Source organism: Ahaetulla prasina, chromosome 2 (assembly GCF_028640845.1).
Source record: "Ahaetulla prasina isolate Xishuangbanna chromosome 2, ASM2864084v1, whole genome shotgun sequence".
Classification (NCBI taxonomy): domain Eukaryota; kingdom Metazoa; phylum Chordata; class Lepidosauria; order Squamata; family Colubridae; genus Ahaetulla; species Ahaetulla prasina.
In genome coordinates, this window is record NC_080540.1 from 39,187,140 (window position 1) to 39,206,436 (window position 19,297).

At 38.8% G+C, this 19,297-nt stretch overlaps 1 protein-coding gene across 3 annotated transcripts in view; it reads left to right on the top strand.

The window, feature by feature from the left end:
• The first annotated feature begins 1,484 nt into the window (after positions 1-1,484).
• The window catches only part of SLC25A26 (solute carrier family 25 member 26), a 144,944-nt gene continuing 127,131 nt past the window's right edge, over positions 1,485-19,297 (top strand). For 2 of the 3 annotated variants that reach the window (XM_058167184.1, XM_058167185.1), the window contains exons 1-3: positions 1,485-1,606; positions 8,272-8,428; positions 14,194-14,303. In XM_058167184.1, coding sequence (XP_058023167.1) covers positions 1,574-1,606; positions 8,272-8,428; positions 14,194-14,303 — 300 coding nt within the window. In that variant the 5' untranslated portion in view covers positions 1,485-1,573. Of the gene's footprint in view, positions 1,607-5,848; positions 5,954-8,271; positions 8,429-14,193; positions 14,304-19,297 lie in introns of all 3 variants that reach the window. The other variant, XM_058167186.1, reaches the window with a different exon arrangement.

A 19,297-nucleotide genomic window follows, 5' to 3' on the forward strand; every position in this document is an offset into this window, starting at 1 on the left:
CAAATGGCCATTTCTTCCAAAAAAAACTACATCTATGCAGTTTACTATAAACTAAATGTAACTGGCATGGATATTTCTTCCGTTTTATCTCTTTCCGCTATATTTCTTTGGGCGTTTCCTTAGCAGAATGTATAATGCAGGAGTGTCCAACCTTGGCAATCTTTAAGACAAGTGGTAATTTTAGTTTGTTGACCGTACCACAGCCAGGTATCCACTGTGTATGGGCTAAGAAAATGCTGCTGCTCTAGAAAATGCATCTCCAGCATCTACTGTAATCACAACTAATTATGGGTTTTCTCTCACAGATGGTTGTGCAGCTAGCTTCTAACAGCTGTTTCCACCCTTTGTGGGTTTGGGGGAAGGCTTCTGTAGGGCTGGCCATGAATTAAGTTAAGATTAACACCTTTAGATTATAGTTACAGCACTCGGTAGGTATCATTTATCAGCTTCAAGCAAGCAAAACAAATTCCCCTTTGTGTTATAATTAAACGTTATATCTCGCATGTACTATTTCACCGCTGTCAATGTATCCTTGTTTACACAGGAAAAACGTTTGGCTTTTTAACCTTTGGAAATGTTTATAACCAAGAATAAAAGAAAACGAGCCAGTTGGAAGCATCAATGTTATTGGAGGAAAAAATAATTACTGGCAATTTGAAACACTAAAGGGGAAAGGGAGGGGTTGTTCACAGCTACAACCATATCTGGGCTGCAAACACCTGCACAATTGCTCAGATTACCAGTAGCCCTTTGCTGCCATCTCTTCTGTCGTTTAGAGCAGGAGTCTCCAACCTTGCCAATTTTAAGCTTGGAGGACTTCAACTCCCAGAACTCCCCAGCCAGCTTTGCTTTGCTTTGCTGGCTGGAGAATTCTGGGAGTTGAAGTCCTCCAGCTTAAAGTTGCCAAGGTTGGAGACCCCTGGTTTAGAGCAGTTGTTTCTCAACCTCAGCAACTTTTAAGATGTGTTTGGAGTCTTAAATAAAGACTGGGGAATAAGTGCACAAAAGTGCCTACCGTTCCTGTCCTATTGTTTCCTTTCAATATATGTTCCTGTATATAATGTTATGACAAAATAAAATAAAAATAAATAAATAAGAAGTCCACACATCTTAAAGTTGCTGAAAAACACTGATTTAAACAACGGAGCAAGAGAATTTGCTTACTTTCCTCTGCATTCTCTTACAAATAGCATTTTCCCCCCTCTGCAATAACACTTGAAAAATGCGCCTTCTGTTGCGCACAGTCAAAACTGAATATTCATACAAGATTTAGAAATCCGAATTCCCACGATTTGGAGCAAACGCATTCCCTACACTCCCCCAATAGCCGTGCCTCCTAATCCATTTCTAAAGCAAGACCCATTGCGAAGCGATGAAAGACACGCAAAAGGTTAAGTGCTTGTCGGCAGCACGCATGCGCTACTGGAGGAGGAAAAAAAAATCTGCCAGGGCTTCGGAGCGGCAACTGCTCACGTGATATTAAGAGAGGCGGGGCAAGCTTCCAATATGGCTGCGCCCATGGGAAGCAAGGTTGCAATGTAGTTGCCGCATCTCGATGGTTTTCTGAGCTCGCATGGATCGTGGGGATTTCTTGGTCTCCCTTGCGGTGAGTGAAGGAGACTTACAGTCCGCGCTAGATAAACTTGGTTATCGGTGGATAATCCAGTAGAAAAAAACCTCCGAAAAGGCTTTGAGGTCCAGATCTTTTAATTATGAGTTTTAAACTGCATAGCCCTGTGCTTGCTAAACTCTTTTGAAGTCTCCACGATCGTCTGATTTTTTTGCATACGATGCCCACTTGGAGTGCGGGACATTTTGATGACGACAACAACAGCAACAACAGGCGTGCATAAGAGCACCAGCGTGCCTACCGTCCTTGACCTAATGTTCCCTTTAATTGTATTCATTTTATGTATTCAACTCATGCTTATGCTTTTATATATTATCTAACACGTACTCGACAAATAAATAAATAAAATAAAAAATAAAAATCTTTTCAGTTAAAAAGGATTAAAAGGCGTGTATGCAAAAGCAAGGTGGAGGGGAATGGAGCGAAAATGAGACAACTCCCCAGGGGGAGTCTTTTTTTGCTGCCATATGGTGTCAACCAGATTTTTTTGCATCTCAGATCTGGTAGTTTACTGAAAAGAAGGGCTTAAAAACACGCATATTCTATCCATCCTGCTAGGGCAACACGTTACAGAATTTGGAATTACTGGATTTAGAATCAACTGAGTTTCCTTTTGACACTTGAGCTTTTTGACTTTGAACAAGTTTCTTAATTATGCTGCTGCTAGCTATCATCTTGCACAAGACCCGTTTGGAAATAATTCTTACATCATATCAAATATGATAGACTCAGCAGATGGCAGCATTGTCTGGGGTCAAAAGCTGAATACTGTGAATCCTGATTAGTATTTCGATAGGACACCACCAAGTTATTTTAAGGATTTTAGGATTGCTAAAAAAATAATATTGAAAAAAAACCACAATGGCATGACTCTTGTTGCAAAGAAAACATGCATGGATGTGCCTTTGTAATCTGAAGTTAAGTTTGATTAGGAGACATCTTTGTTATAAACAGATTAAAATGCACTTTAGGCCATGTTTTAAAATTTTATTAGTAATAATAATAATTTGGTTCCCTCCCAATGAATTGTATGTGAAATTCTAATGAGAACTGTAATTGATTGAATGTGCCCACCATTCAGGCTTCTGCATATTATTGTGCTTAGAAGGCACTGAAAATTTAATGGGGTTTATCCACTTAGAGCAGTGGTAGTCAACCTGGTTCCTACAGCCCACTAGTGGGCATTCCAGCTTTCATGGTGGCGGTAGGGGTTTTGTCCGATACTGAAGCACTTTCCTTTTTTTTCATTTAATTGACTTTTTTCAAAATTTTCATAGCATTATTTAAAAACATTTTCATTAGGTTTTCATAAAATTCCACATGATAATTTAAATTTCTGAAAATATACTATTTGTATCGCCCGCGCATAATTTTAGTTCATGTTTCGTAAATGAAACTAAATGGCGCTACAGTGCGACCGCAAACAAAAAAGCCTCATCCCAGAATAGCTCGCGCATCTTCCCCCACACCACCCAGCTGTAACAGCTGGTAGCCGGTGCCCCCCCCCAAACTCAATCCACGATGCGCAAGAGGCATGCGCAGATGATGATACACGGCACATTACTGTGGAACTGGTGGGCAGTTAGAAAATTTTACTACTAACAGAGATACAAAAGTGGGTGGTAGGTATAAAAAGGTTGACTACCCCTGACTTAGAGGCTAGTGGTATGATATTACTTGCATATTATTTAAAAATAAATGCATCTGAATTCACTGTGGTATGACAGGCATATTGGAAAAAAAAATATGTGTAAGAACTTGCAGTAAGTAGCGTCTCAGTCTTATAAAAATAATACCCACAATTATGACAATAATGAACTTTCAGTGCCCTCATTGTGCTTTCTAATCTTTAAGGTCCTAATCTTTAAAGTCTTCCAACAAGGCAACAGCAGGGATTGTAGATATGGTCAACCTTTGGGTTCAAAGATGATATATTGTTGTGCACTTCATGTGTGGACACTGAGGTAGCTTTACTGCAGGGCTACCCCAGTGTCCACACATAAACTGCACAACAATGTATCATCTTTGAACCCAAAGGTTGCTGTTGTCTTGTTGGAAGACCTTAAAGATTAGGTTACAGACAGATCATCATGGAGACTATAAATTGTTAAGAGTTGACAGCCATTTGATGGCACATAACCAAACACAAAAAAACAAAATAAAAGTATATAAAGTTATAAAAGAAGAAAAAACTGCAAAATACATAAAAAATATTTGTGTATCTACAAGTATCAATAAATTGGAGCCATGATTCATAACTTATTCATAGTTGATCTGTTTTGATCAACACTGTAAACCACTGGATAACTATGGAGCCGTACGTCTGTATTTCCAGTGCTGAACTGTAAGTCTTATGATATCTTTTATTTCTATTTTCTGAGATCACATTTTACTTGTGGTGTTAAATCAAATTTAATTTCCGAACTTTTTAGGGTATTTCTTTCTAATGCTTTTGAGGATTTTTACATAAACACCACATAAGATAAATCATTATTTTTTTGTTGTGGCATTTCTAACATTTTTTGTCAATTTTTTATTTGATTGATTGGTTGGTTGATTTCTATAGCCACCCAACTCAACCAAGTGACTTTGGTGGCTGATTTATCCATCCTGGCAGTTGTTAAAAGAGTTATATACCATGTTTCATTTTGCACCAAATTTTCCCTAAGACTATAGCTTGGTATAAATGTTATGGACTTCTTCCATTGATCCGTGACTATTGCTTTTTCGTTTTGCATGCATTTAATCATATAGTTTATTATTTGCTCTGTCACCATATCATGTTTAATTAGCAGTTTGTAATTATGTGTCTTAATAAATGATTTTAATTCTTTGTAGGTATTTTAAATTCTGTTATCTTTTTTAGAGCCCCTCCTTTTGTAAGATTGCTTTTTACTTTTCTGGTTGTTTATAAATAGATTAACCATGGTAAATTATTCCTTCATTAAGAAGAATCTGTTTTCTCAGTTTTCATGTAGTCAATATATTGCTGAAAAGAATATGAACATATTAAACCTTTCCCCAGGTATTTGGGTATCTTAAACTGTCTCAGGCTGTTATGCCAAAAATAATGAAATGGCATTTAAAAAAATCAAATTCTGTGCAAAGCTTTCTATTTTTCTCTTTTAGAAGTATAAAAGTAGTTCCAGAAAGGGCATCAATGTTCCTTTGCTATCTAAAAAATCATTATTGTTTTCCACAGTTAAAATAGGCATCTAGGTATTTGTACTCTCTGGCAGATGCTCCACATTAGCTACTTCATGAATTTAAATTACGTATAAGATACAAAAGTTTCAAATCCAAAGAACCAATTAGCAACTTTTGATTCATGCTTTTGCCAGATGGCTAGATTAAAACCAGATCAATTTTCTTTTTCTTCTCTTAATCACTTGCTACAGATAAGAATTCTGATGGAGAGCTAAAAGGATAGGGAGTAGTGAAATCAATGCATGCAAAATAGCCAAGCAGATTAAAAGAGTAATTAACTTATTGATTAAAATTTTAACTGAAGCTAGAGCACTGTTTGAATGAGATATCATGACTGAAGATGACCATCCTGCTGTGAAAGAACCCCACAATACAAGGCAAACTAATTCTATGTGAACTAAAATTAATGACAGTTGCTTGTTGCTTTTTCATTTTTCTTTGATAAATCCTTTGCTCCTTCCTGTGAGAATTTCTTGAATTAGTCTGGGCTGTCATCCATCAGGATATTGGATTATTTTGAGGTGTCATTGGGTTTTTGATGATACCCATCCCAGGAAAAGTACAGGATATAATAGAAGTGTTGATCCAAGGTGTGTTTTTTTCAGAAACTATTTGGCCTTTGCCTGCTCCAGTTACAACTCTGCATGGGAAACAACTCTCCTCTAAGACCAGATTTGTGACTTTAGACAACTCTAGACTTACTGCTACTAGTAGATAGGCAAATGCTTGTGGGTGTTTTGTCCAATTTGGGCTATTGAATAGCAGTAACCTACCACCTTATTGGGTCTAAGGTTGACTTCTGCAGTGCCCCATGCTTGGGGTTGCCTTTGAAGACTACTCAGAAGCTGAGTTGATATAGAAAGCAATGGTGATGGCACATAAAAGCTAGAGCACCCATTTTGGGCCTCCTGCATTAGATTCCTGTAGCCTTCTGAGCATAATTCAGAATGCTTGTCTTAATTTATAAAATTGTTTAATTGCCCTAAACATTTGAAGAACTGCTTCTTTCAGAACTGATCCATGTTTATCTCCGGATAGGAAGATATTGAGAGTTTCTCCACTGCTGGAAATTTCGGGAGGAATACCAGATCTTGATATTTTTTCAGTTTATGCTTGGTTAGTACTGCATTCAGGAAGAAATTCAAAGTTGTGTTCTTCTGCAAAATTTTTAATTAAATGGTACTTCTAAAGTTGGTGTGGCTGTTTAATATGGTTATTGGGACCTGTTTTGTGATTTTGTTACAGATATTAATAGTCTTAAGGATTTTATTTTTTGTTCTCTAAGTCATCATGAGTCTTTTTTAAAAAAATAAATATTAAAGGTTTTCACATAAGTAAAAGGTAAACATGAAATAATATAAAGTTAAAAACAAAGGAAAGATAAAAGAAGTAAAAAAAGACAATTTTACTTTTGCCCTCTCTATTTAACCTTGAAGGGCTCAGGGGCTAGGATGTTGAGCTTTTCGAAGGTGGCTCAGGGGCTAGGATGTTGAGCTTTTTGATCGAAAGGTCGGCAGCTCAGCAGTTCGAATCCCTAGTGCTGCCGTGTAACGGGGTGAGCTCCCGTTACTTGTCCCAGCTTCTGCCAACCTAGCAATTTCAAAAGCACGTAAAAAATGCAAGTAGAAAAAATAGGGACCACCTTGGTGGGAAGGTAACAGCGTTCCATGTGCCTTTGGCGTAGAGTCATGCCGGCCACATGACCATGGAGACGTCTTCGGACAGCGCTGGCTCTTCGGCTTTGAAATGGAGATGAGCACCGCCCCCTAGAGTCGGCAACGACTAGCATGTATGTGTGAGGGGAACCTTTACTTTTACCTTATTTAACTTTGCTTAAGAGTTGAGGTACACAAACACCAATCACGTGACTGTAAGACACTACGGTGATTGTAATTGGGTGCCAGTTATGAGGCGCCTGACTGGAACCATGTGAATGCAAGTTGTTGCAGAGGTTGTAAATGCGAGGGTTGGTTGCAAAGCTGTTTTTTTAAATATTGTAATTTCGAATGATCGCTAAATGAGGCACCCAATAAGTGAGGACTACCTGTACTGCAGTGAACTTTTGGTTGAACTCTGGGTTGCTGGCAGCTGAAGTTAACATTTGGGGTTGTATGGTGCATGGTTCATGGTGAATGAGTGGTTTATAATAAATAGAGAGATTTGTGCTATGCTTTGCTGCACATAGTAATTAAGTCAATTTTCAGACTTGAGACTAAAGGTACTTTTCTAAAACGCAGCTGGACTTTCTGGGCATTAGCACTCTGCAGATGACTGCAAAGAATATAAATCCGTCCATTCCCCACATTCCCTTGGATTAGAAACGAAATGTTTGTTAAACCATCCAAAGTTATTCTGTGGTAAGATGGGCGGCTAATAAATTTCATAAATAAACAAACTAAGAAAGTCCAGTTGCCTTTTGGAAAAGCACTGTTGGGACAACCATGACTTGGACGATTGAGAATCTCCAGGGATTTAAGATTAGATTGATGAAAATGTTTGTTGTTTCAAAAAGGTGAAAATCTTGCAAATTACACATGGCAGTTATAAAATATGACCTCTGCACCACAAAAGCATTTAAACCCTGGGTCCTTAATTTGATGTTTTCCACCCACTCACTTTATGGAAGTTACACTTTTGGTCCCTTAATCTCTCCGCTGTCTCAACTGAGACAGAAGCAGTCAGTAGAGACTTTATAATTTAGGTTTAGCACAATTTTGTCAGTGGATAAATGTTAGCTATCTGATCATGTCTTATGGTTGTTAGTGCCGCGTATTTATATTTCAGAACTGTTTCTTGTGCTAATGGCACATCATGTTGACATTATGTTTGCATATTGTAATGAGCTTTCCTGGATTTTACCATCAATATTGGAATAGCTGATTTGCTTCTGTCATTTCATCCAACCTTAGAGAAGAACAGTTAAGCCCAAATGCAGCAATGATAAAATGTCGAGTTAATGATTTTTCTTCCCAAACGGCACTATTTAAATCTATAGCTTTCATTTATTTTATTTCCGAAGTCATAATAGGTACTTACTTCTGGGGGTGTCATTTCCACATGTCCTGTTGTATCATATTGGAAAGTATTTTTAATTTGTTTGTATGTTTTGTTATTTTTACTGTACACTCCCTTATAACTAGATCAGAGTGGGACAGTGATAATTCTGGATAGCTACAAGTTAAACATGTTAATTAAACCTTCATTCTCCAGCGTTAATAAGCATTCTTCTTAATTTTTGTTTTGCTTGAAAAATTGTCTGTTTGATTCCTATTCGGAAAATGACGGCATGAAATTACTTAGTGGCCCAGAACAGAGTAGGAACTGGGTCGCCCATATCAAAGGTTGATTTTCAAATAAATCGGCTTATTATTATATTCTTCACTTCTGACAAATCATTGTTTTTTAACTTGCTTGTTTCTTTATTTTTTTTTAAGGCTGGTGGGCTGGCTGGTGTGTGTGTGGACCTGACATTATTTCCTTTGGATACAGTCAAAACTAGACTGCAAAGTCCCCAAGGATTTAAAAAGGCTGGTGGTTTCCGTGGCATTTATGCTGGTGTTCCTTCTGCTGCCATAGGATCTTTTCCAAATGGTAAGTTTTATTCCAAGCTGGTCTTCCTCTAACTGACCAAAGATGCTTTTCCAAAAGGCAACTGGACTTGCTTAATTTTTTTTCTTGAAGAATGGAATGGAATGGAATGGAATGGAATGGAATGGAATGGAATAGAATAGAATAGAATAGAATAGAATAGAATAGAATAGAATAGAATAGAATAGAACAGAACAGAACAGAACAGAACAGAACAGAACAGAACAGGGGTCTCCAATCTTGCCAACTTTAAGACTTGTGGACTTCAACTCCCAGAACTCTGGGAGTTGAAGTCCACAAGTTTTAAAGTTGCCAACGTTGGAGACCTCTGGAATAGAATAGAATAGAATAGAACAGAATAGAATTTTTTATTGGCCAAGTGTGATTGGATACATGAGGAATTTGTCTTGGTGCATATGCTCTCAGTGTACATAAAAGAAAAGATACGTTCATCAAGAATTCTAAGGTACAATACTTAATAGGGTACAAATAAGCAATCAGGAAACAATATCAATATAAATCATAAGATACAAGCAACAAAATTACAATCATACAGTCGTAAGTGGAAGGAGATGGGGGATGGGAACGATGAGAAGATTAATAATAGTGCAGATTTAGTAAATAGTTTGACAGTGTTGAGGGAATTATTTGTTTAGCAGAGTGATGGCATTTGGGGGAAAAACTGTTCTTGTGTCTAGTTGTTCTGGTGTTCAGTGCTCTATAGAATTGTTTTGAGGGTAGGAGTTGAAAAAGTTTATGTCCAGGATGTGAGGGATCTGTAAATATTTTCACAGCCCACTTCTTGATTCATGCAGTATACAGGTCCTCAATGGAAGGCAGGTTGGTAGCAATTGTTTTTTCTTCAGTTCTAATTATCCTCTGAAGTGTGTGTCTGTCTTGTTGAGTTGAAGAACCAAAGCAGACAGTTATAGAAGTGCAGATGACAGACTCAATAATTCCTCTGTAGAACTGAATCAGCAGCTCCTTGGGCAGTTTGAGCTTTCTGAGTTGGTGTAGAAAGAACATTCTTTGTTGTGCTTTTTTGATGACATTTTTGATGTTAGCTGTCCATCTTAGATCTAGTGATATGGTAGAACCTAGAAATTTGAAGGTTTCTACTGTTGATACTGTGTTGTCTAGTATTGTGAGAGGTGGAAGTATGGAAGGGTTTCTCTTAAAGTCTACCACCATTTCTACGGTTTTGAGTGTGTTCAGTTCCAGATTGTTCTGGTCGCACCATGAGGCTAGTTGTTCAACCTCCCATCTGTATGCAGATTCATCATTGTCTCGAATGAGACTGATCGCTATTGTTAGAGATGCAGTCATTGGTATACAGAGAGAAGAGAAATGGGGAGAGCACACAGCCTTGGGGGGCCCCTGTGCTAATTGTACAGGTATCTGATATGATTCTGCTTAGCTTTACCTGGTGCTTCTTGTTAGGAAGCTTGTGATCCACTTACAAGTCTGTTCAAGTACCTGTAGCTGGTTTAGCTTAGTTAGAAGAGTGTCTGGAATGATGGTATTGAATGCTGAACTAAAGTCTACAAAGAAGACTTTTGCTTCTCATTCAAGAAGCTTCTTGAATTCCAACTGAATGGTGGAGAAGGAAGGAGTATCATGTATTTTTGCTGCCCTGATGTTGTGTCTTGTCCGCTCTCACCGCAGCCGGGGTCTGCTTATCTGCTCCCGAACACGGAGGAATGTATGCCTCCCGGCCCCAGTCCTGGCTCCATGCCCAAGCAGGCTGCAGAGGAGGGAGCATCCCCTGGTCCCAGCCCTGGCTCCATGCCCAAGCAGGCTGCAGAGGAGGGAGCATCCCCCGGCCCCAGCCCTGGCTCCATGCCCAGGCAAACGGAGCAGCTAGACCCCTCCCCCTCCTCCACAGCATGTGAGCCTGAGGAAAGTTTACTTCCAACAGCTGATTGGAGTGACCCTCGCATCAGAAGATTGGATAGGCGGAGGCAACAGAAGGAAGGGAGGGGCAGGCCTTAATGAGTGCTGAGTCATGGAGCCACACCCCATGGCCTATATAAAGGATCTGCTTTCTGGCAGTCTCTGAGTCAGGCAAAGTCTAAACATATCTTGCTGAAGTCACTTACTGGTCTCCTGCCTGCTCTGAGGACTTTGCTAGGACTTTGGGCAGAGCTGCAGAGGCAAGCCTGATTCGGATTTCCCTGACCTGGCCGTCAGCGGAGGAGTGGGACACGACATCTGAATTATTTATAAACAATAATAAAGGCAGAATAAAGGTGCCTCAAACTCCGAGATGGGCAGCATATAAACCTAATAAATAAAAATAATAAATGAAAGCCAAATCAGTAATAACAACATACTCCTGCTGATAGAATTGCCACATTATAGAGAAGAAACAGTTTTATTGCACAAGTGAGTGTCTGTTTTGGACAATGTAAGGGTCTCATCCTGTTTGGTATAGACACTTGCATTTCTAACTTCCTTAAAGTTAATTTTGCTTTTTAATTTCCATGAATGCAATGATGTTATCATTGTTGCTAAGCTTTTTCTTCTTCCGATGGTAGATGCTAACATAAGTTTATAGAATCATCCTCAGGCGTCTTTTAAACTTACTAAGCTCTTCCCAACTTATTAATTTTTCTGTTTCTTTTTTTAAATCTTCTCTCTCCTTATCTTCTTTTGGAGAAGATAAGCATCTTTTGATTAGCCACAGAGGGCAACAGAGGTAGCCCTGAAACAAAATTAGCAACTGCTTCTTTTGACACGTCCACTATTTTTCTCTTACCCCATTTCTATTTTCAAATTCTGAACTTTCTCTTGTTTTTACAGATGCAATAAAAATCTACTTGAAGACCTGCAGAGTTAAAAAGCCACCTTTTTAATATCAGAGGAAACAGATGTTTTGGTTTTAGTTTTTGCCAGTATGAAATACTGCTGCCAGTTCATAATGCAGTCTTTCATTTTATACTGCTTTTTTGGAACATCTACACTGCTGGTGAATTTTAGAAGGAAAAAAAAGGATATTTAGAATAACACCTGACTCAATTGGGTTGAATTACAAAATTGCTTATATATGTGCAGAAGTACTAGAAAACACAAGAGGTGGGAAAAGACATGGTATTTGATTTGATGCAAGAAGTTAAAATGATTTATATGTATCAATTTTTATCTTTTTGCTTTGCTTTTTTGTTTTCTTTGTCTCAGAAGTTCCCGTGCTAAATCCTTCAGTTGCTTTTTTTAAATTTAGGGAAGTTTTGTAAGCTAGTTTGGGGATTCATTGAATTGAATAAGTGATTGAAATAAAGTAACATGCTACATTGGTGAATCTTTGGGGCTTCTGTTCTCATCTCTTTGATCTGTGTAAAAATTTTTTTTTAACATTTTAACATTTTATGTCCACATCAACAAAATGTTCTGCTACCTGAAATGGGACTTGTATCAGATTTAGATATTCTTTACCTGGAGTAAGAGCATCCCTGATATTTTTCTCTTAAAACTATTTTTAAATTTCTGGCTTCAGTTGCCCAGTGTTTAAAGGGACATGGTTTTTCAAAAACCATTTAAAAACATTTTAATTCTGGAACATAGTGTTAATAAGGTGGGATTCAATGCTTTGGATCTGAAGCTCTGCAGGTGACTCATATGATGTTAATATGATAATGATAGACTAGCACTGATGACGTAATCTAGTTTGGTAATGAAATGTCTGCAAGAAAACCATCACACTCAAAGAGCACCAAGGACAGTTCCTCCCTGAGTTACAAATATTTTCTTCTGTTAGAATGGTAGTTGTGTCATGCAGTACACACAGTTGCCTGCTTTGAAGTATGGATTGTGTTCAGGACCTATTTTCCTGGAATTATATGGTAGGCCCAGGAAAAAGAGACAGCTTCTTTAAGGAACCATTGACAAATGTCACACAAATCCCATACCTGCTCTGAAACACCATTTTGGCCTTGGATCCAAAGTGCTACTTGTAAGTACAGGTATTCTTCGACTTACAACTATTCCTGTAGCGACTTTTCAAAGTTACAACAGCACTGAAAAAAAGACTGATGATTGGTCCTCACACTTATGACCATCACAGCATCCCCACGGTCACGTGACCAAAATTTGGATGCTTGACAACCAGCTTGTATTTACTAGCATTGTAAGGAGCTGCCCCAGCTGGTCCTTCAGGAAAGCAAAACTCTTGAATCCATTAAGTTGAATCAAAAGAACGTTTACTGAGAGAAAGTGGTTGCAGGAAAGCAAAGCGAAATCTGAAAAATCCCGTGCAAAGCACAAAGCAATTCTTCCGTTTCCCCAACCCCAACCCCTCTGACCATTCCACTGGCAGCCAATGTGATGCCCCAAGGTTGTTTTGAGAATGCTGAGATGCTCGGCAGAATGAAACCAGGCTGGAACTGGCTGGGAGGGAGTCTGCTCCATCTCCAAAGACAATCCCCCTCCCTAATTCCTAAGCATTTACAGCAGAGCATGCAAAAAATGCCAGCCTTCCTCTCCACCACTTCCAACAGAATGGTAGGACGCGATGGTGGACCTGATCATAGTTGCAGCATCCTGGGATCATGAGATCTCCATTTGTGATTTTCCCAGGTGGTTTCTAACAATCAAAGTCAATGGGGGAAGCAGATTTGCTTAATGATCATGTGATTCAACGGCTCACTTTTTTTTTTTGCTGTTGCAAAAAAAATATATATCATAAAATTGGGTGAGACTAACTTAACAACCATCTTGCTTAATAATGGAAATTCTGATCCCAGTTGTGATTATAAGTTGAAAACTTTCTGAAGTTAATTGTATTAAAGTAATATTACAATGAGCCTATCTCACTGTAGTGACACCAAGCAGCGTAGTAATGCTAAAAACATACAAAACAACAAAAGAAACCAGTATATCTGTCTACTCCTAACTCTCAAAGTCACTTAGTCTTGCTCAGAGGTGGATATTCAGCAGGTTCTGACCAGTTCTGGAGAACCAGTAGCGTAAATTTTGAGTAGTTCGGAGAACTGGTAAATATCACCTCTGACTGGCCCCGCCCCCATCTATTCTCTGCCTCCTGAGTCCCAGCTGATTGGGAGAAAATGGGGATTTTACACTAACCTTCCCCTGGAGTGGGGAGGGAATGGAGATTTTATAGTATCCTTCTCCTGCCATGCCCACCAAGTCACACCCACAGAACTGGTAGTAAAATTTTTTGAATCCCACCACTGGTTCAGTTGAAGGCTGTTCTTCCCATTCCAGGAACTCACAGCCTCCACATATCAAGAAAGCATCATATGATTGGCCCCCGATTGTCCAACTTCTTGTTTGTTGGTATTTGTTTTATTTCCAAGATAACAATTATTTGACTTTTTTAGTTGCCTTATCATGTTTCCCTATTTTAAAGTTGTCATTTTTAGTTTTATCATTTTTGGATCCTGCTGACTTGGGGAAAAAAAGAAAGGTTGTGTTACTAAAACTCCATCTCTGGAAGACTGTGTCTTAGTTAGCAGTGGATTTAGTCATCTTGGTTGTTGGATATGTCAGACAATTTGACAACATGAAGAGGATTATCATAGAGATGGCTTGCTCCCTCACAAAATGACTATATCATAGCAGCATGGCTAATTAAAAAAACTGGAATGGAGGGAAAGATGCAAGATACTATGGAGAATATTTGTAAATATGATGGTTCCTGAAAGCAAAGAGGACAAACTTCTTCTTTCATATTTACTATCTATTGTACAAACATTGTATGTTATCATAAGGAATCTTAGGGGACTTAAGAGACATCCTATCTTGTGTTTCAGCTGCTGCCTTTTTTGTCACTTATGAATATACGAAAGCTGTCCTGCACACAGATGCTTCTCCATATTTCACTCCAATTATTCACATGATGGCTGCCTCCTTTGGAGAAATAGTAAGTAAAAGTTTACCTTTAGTGAAATGTGCTTAAACAATCGAATTGTTATGATTTTTCCTACTTTCTGGAGAAACTGGGTAGTAATGTATAAGATAATAATGCTTATATAACATACAAATAATTAAAGCATACACTCACGACAGTGTATTTAGCAGCTACAAAAAAGATAGATACTGTAGCTTCAGAACTATATGACATCTCATCTAAAGTAGATACAATTGTAGAAGATAACTAAAATTCAGTAGCACTAGGGTCAACTGTATCTCCTAGAAGAAGGATCCATAATTGTGGTTCTTCTATGAAATGGCCTTATCTTAAATCATTACCCCACAAGGCACAACAGGAATAAAACATGGATTTATTAATATTTATTTTTTATTTATTTTATTTTATTTGCATTTATATCTACTGTATCCTTGCAATAGTCCTTCTCTGAAGCTGTTAGAATATGGATAAATCAATCCACACAATTCCATCATAGAAATGGCTGGTTGAATAGGCTAATTCAGTGTTTTTCAACCTCGGCAACTTTAAGTTGTGTGGACTTCAGTTCCCAGAATTCCACAGCCAGTATTCTAGGGGAAGAATTCTGGGAGTTGAAGTCCACATATCTTAAAGTTACTGAGATTGAAAAACATTGGCGTGGACTGAAAATCTGCAGTGCCTCTTCCTATTACTAAGGTACCCTTACTTCAAAAAATAACTTTGTGTTAAAGAGAGATATATGGACCTGTTTCTTCCCACTGCCAAGCATCCTCCAGGAAGGATATGACCACCGACCCATAGTATTGCCCACTTCAGCTTATTGGGTATCCATGCTACTTCCAGATACTTGTCTGGCCATTTAGTTAGGATGGGCAAATGGTAGATGGGTTACAGTTTTTCTTCTGACTTACTGGTTAGAACCTGGAGCCATGGTATGTTGGTCTCAGAGCTGGCAGAAGTGGGTGAGAGTTTCTCATTCCCTTCTCCCCTGCCAAATGCTATTGAACTGTCTTTGATTGATTCTTCTTTGTGTCCCAAATTGCACACAAAAGGGTAAAAATTGTAATTATAGCTTTATTGATTAGTCATTAGACTTTAATCAAGCCACAACCACAGGGAAAGGCTGTTATTTGGTAAGCAGGCCTCAACTTTCAGCACGGCTTCCCTCCCCACACTTTTAATTGTTGGACTGTAACGAATGGCTGGTCTATAGATATGTAGTAATAAGATGCAGACACAAGCTTAGCTTCCTATGAAATGGCTGTCTTATGTTCTCAGAATGTCGAGTGTTTTGCAAAATCATGGCCTTGCTCTATAGATTGCTCTGATTGAACTGGATAGGATAGCAGGCGCTTTTATTGGCAGCTCCTTGTGAATTCTTATCAGGAGAGAATTGACTTCTACCTTGCTGCTTTCTGTTGGAGAAGCAGGCAAGTAGTCCTTGAAGCTGCTTAACTACTAATTGTGATGCTCTCTGTTTTAAGGAGGCTCCATGGCTGAGTGATCCAGAGCATGCTTCGCCTACAGAAGGTCCCAGGTGGCCTGGGATCAGCCTGAAACCCAGAGAGTCATTACACAGGTAGTCCTCGACTTACGATAACAATTGAGCCCAAAACTTCTGTTGCTATGCGAGACAATTGTTAAGTGGGTTTTGCCCCATTTGTTGCCATAGACGTTAAGTGACCCTCTGCAGTTGTTCAGTTAGTAACGCAGTTGTTAAGCGAATCTGGCTTCCCCATTGATTTTGCTTGTCAAAAGGTAATTGCATGATCCCAGGACACTGCAACTATGAAGACTAAATTTGGTTCACTAAAACTGGTGAACCAGAAAAACTGGTTCATTAAACATGAACCAGTTGCCAAGCACCTGAATTTTGATCACGTGATCTTGAGGAGGATGCAACGGTTGTAAGTGTGAAAAATGGTAATGTCAATTCTTTCAGTGCTGTAACTTCAAATGGTCACTAAATGAAAGTTTCATTTAAATGGTCACTAAATGAAAGTTTCTAGGTCGAGGACTAGCTGTAGTTACATGACTTAACTGTTTCATTCACAATATAGCTTGGTTTTGGATTTGGATTACTATGTTGTATGAATGCAGGGCTTATGTTTCAGCATATCCAAACAAAATGAAGTCTTTTTAAAATAACCTGTTGACCGCTTTTTCTTCTTTATTCATAACATATACATAATTTGTAAAGGTGGGAGGAGAATTTTCTGCTTTTTTCTTTTCTTTCAACATCCAGCCAGGGTGGATCCATGTTAAATGTTAAATTTAATTGATCACTTTTTCCTCCTCTTTTGTACGCTATTTTTTTCTTTCATTGTTGTTGTTAGGGTTGAATGTATGCTTTTGTTTGTTTCATTTTGTTTGTTTTACTGTTTGTATTTTATTTTTTATGGTAAAACAATATTAAACAAAATGAGGTCTATTAATTAAATAATTATTAAACAAACGTTGCATTAGTCAACTATTTATCTGGCTTGAACAAGATCCTAAGCTTTAAAGTATGGTTTGTATGCCATAATGACTGGATTCACATGCGCTCCAAACCATAATGTAGCCTGCTTTGGTTTTGAATGTTGTATGAACCTCAGGTGTATAAATCAGATGTCCATGATCCAATTTACAACAAAGGGACCGATAGGACATGAGCAATGACCTATCTTGAATGAATCACAGTAGGTTCTGAGATATTCATAAACTTTTGGGCTTGTTCATGTTATAAAGATGCTAGGATTCTGCCAAACTCCTGTGCAAGAGAGCAGATAACACATTGTTAAAAATGCTGGCGGGGGGGGGGGGGAAGAAATGAGATTCTGCCACTAGAACCTGGTGGAAAAAATGAAGGGCAGTTATACTGGGAGATACTTAAATTACAGCTGCAGCTTGAAATTGCTTGTAAATCAAGATGAATGGAAGCAGAGAGTTACAAGCAACGCCAGCAGATTCATCACACAATTAAAGGCTAAACCAGCAAATTAAGAACTGTCAGCTATCTGAGCAGCTGCCCACATGGTTTTTATGGGAATTATATTCAGGCATGTTCCCTTTCTGTTTTTTTACTACCCATATTACTTTGGTTTATAGGATATACTATGCTGTGGATGTTGCTGTTTTCTCCTAACCCCCAAACTCCCAAGAGTTTTGTTCAAAGGGATGAACAGTATAGTAGTTACAGGTAGTCCTGGCTACCTAGTAGACATGGATATAGGTAAGGTAAAGGTTCCCCTTGCACATATGTGCTAGTCATTCCCGATTCTAGGGGGTGCTGCTCATCTGTTTCAAAGCTGAAGAGCCAGTGCTGTCTGAAGACGTCTTCGTGTCATGTGACTGGCATGCCTAAATGCCAAAGGCGCATGGAACGCTGTTACCTTCCCACCAAAGGTGGTCCCTGTTTTTTCTACTTGCATTTTTTTACGTGCTTTCAAACTGCTCGGTTGGCAAAAGCTGGGACAAGTAACGGGAGCTCACTCCATTACGCACCACAAGAGATTCGAACCGCTGAACTACTTAGTAGTCTTAGTTTCTGAGCCATAGCTAAGCTAGCTTTAATGCCAATGAGGCTAATATGACTACAGTTTATATCATCTGTCTGTCTGTCTATCTCCATCCATCCATCCATCCATCCATCTTTCTCTCTTTGTCTCTCTGTCTCTCTCATACACGCATAGAGAAAGAGATGAGAAAGAGAGAAAGAGAGAGAAATGGGGGGGGGAGGAGAGAGAAAGAGAGAGAGAGAGAGAGAATATATAAAGAGATGGACCTAAGGTTCTTTCTTTTAAGGTTTCTTCCAGGCTTCAAGTTTGCATAGCTCTCCTTCCCTCCTCCAAGTTTATTCTTAAAATGATAGCCTTGTGAAATGTATTGGACTGAGTGACCCAGTGGACCTCCATGGCTGCGAAAAGACCCAGCTCCAGGGTCACAAAGACCACAACTACTAACGCAGACCAGCTTATTACTTCAAGAGGAAAGATTGCTTCACTCTGGCAATGTCAGGACACAGTGTGCCCATTTTTGTCTCGGTCATGAAGCAGCAGCTTCATTGTTAACTTTCACATCATGCTTTCTGATCACACCTCAGTCTTGTCTCCTCTGATTAGGTGATGAATTAGTGTGATAAAAATGGAATGATTGATGATACTGGCCTGTGATAAGAAGTTCACGCCAAGCAAGTTAAATGATAAAATTTTACTGATGAAAATTGTGTTTTTGAGGCATACCTGTTTTGAAAAGATCTTGGGTTTTTTTGTTTTTCTTTTGGTAGAGGGTCCAATCTTCTGAGTGCTAAAGTCTAGGTTACAGTCACTTATAGTGAATGTCCATAGAGCTCAAGATGAAGTGTGCTCCACCAAACCAGACAGCAGAAATGATTGGACTGATGAGGAGTAAACATATTTATTTCATAAATATAAATAAATAACAACAGAGTTGGAAGGGACCTTGGAGACTTTCTAGTCCAACCCCCTGCCCAGGCAGGAAACCCTACACCATCTCAGACAGATGGTTATCCAGCATTTTCTTAAAAATTTCCAGTGTTGGAGCATTCACAACTTCTGCAGGCAAGTCGTTCTACTTATTAATTGTTCTAACTGTCAGGAAATTTCTCCTTAGTTCTAAGTTGCTTCTTTCCTTGATCAGTTTCCACCCATTGCTTCTTATTCTACCCTCAGGTGCTTTGGAGAACAGCCCGACTTCTCTGTGGCAGCCCCTGAGATATTGGAACACTGCTATCATGTCTCCCCTAGTCCTTCTTTTCATTAAACTAGACATACCCAGTTCCTGCAATCGTTCTTCATATGTTTTAGCCTCCAGTCCCCTAATCATCTTTGTTGCTCTTCTCTGCACTCTTTCTAGAGTCTCAGCATCTTTTTCACATTGTGGCGACCAAAACTGAATGCAGTATTCCAAGTGTGGCCTTACCAAGGCATTATAAAGTGGCACTAACACTTCACTTGATCTTGATTGTTTGTTTGTATTTATTTATTTATTTATTTTGTTGAGTA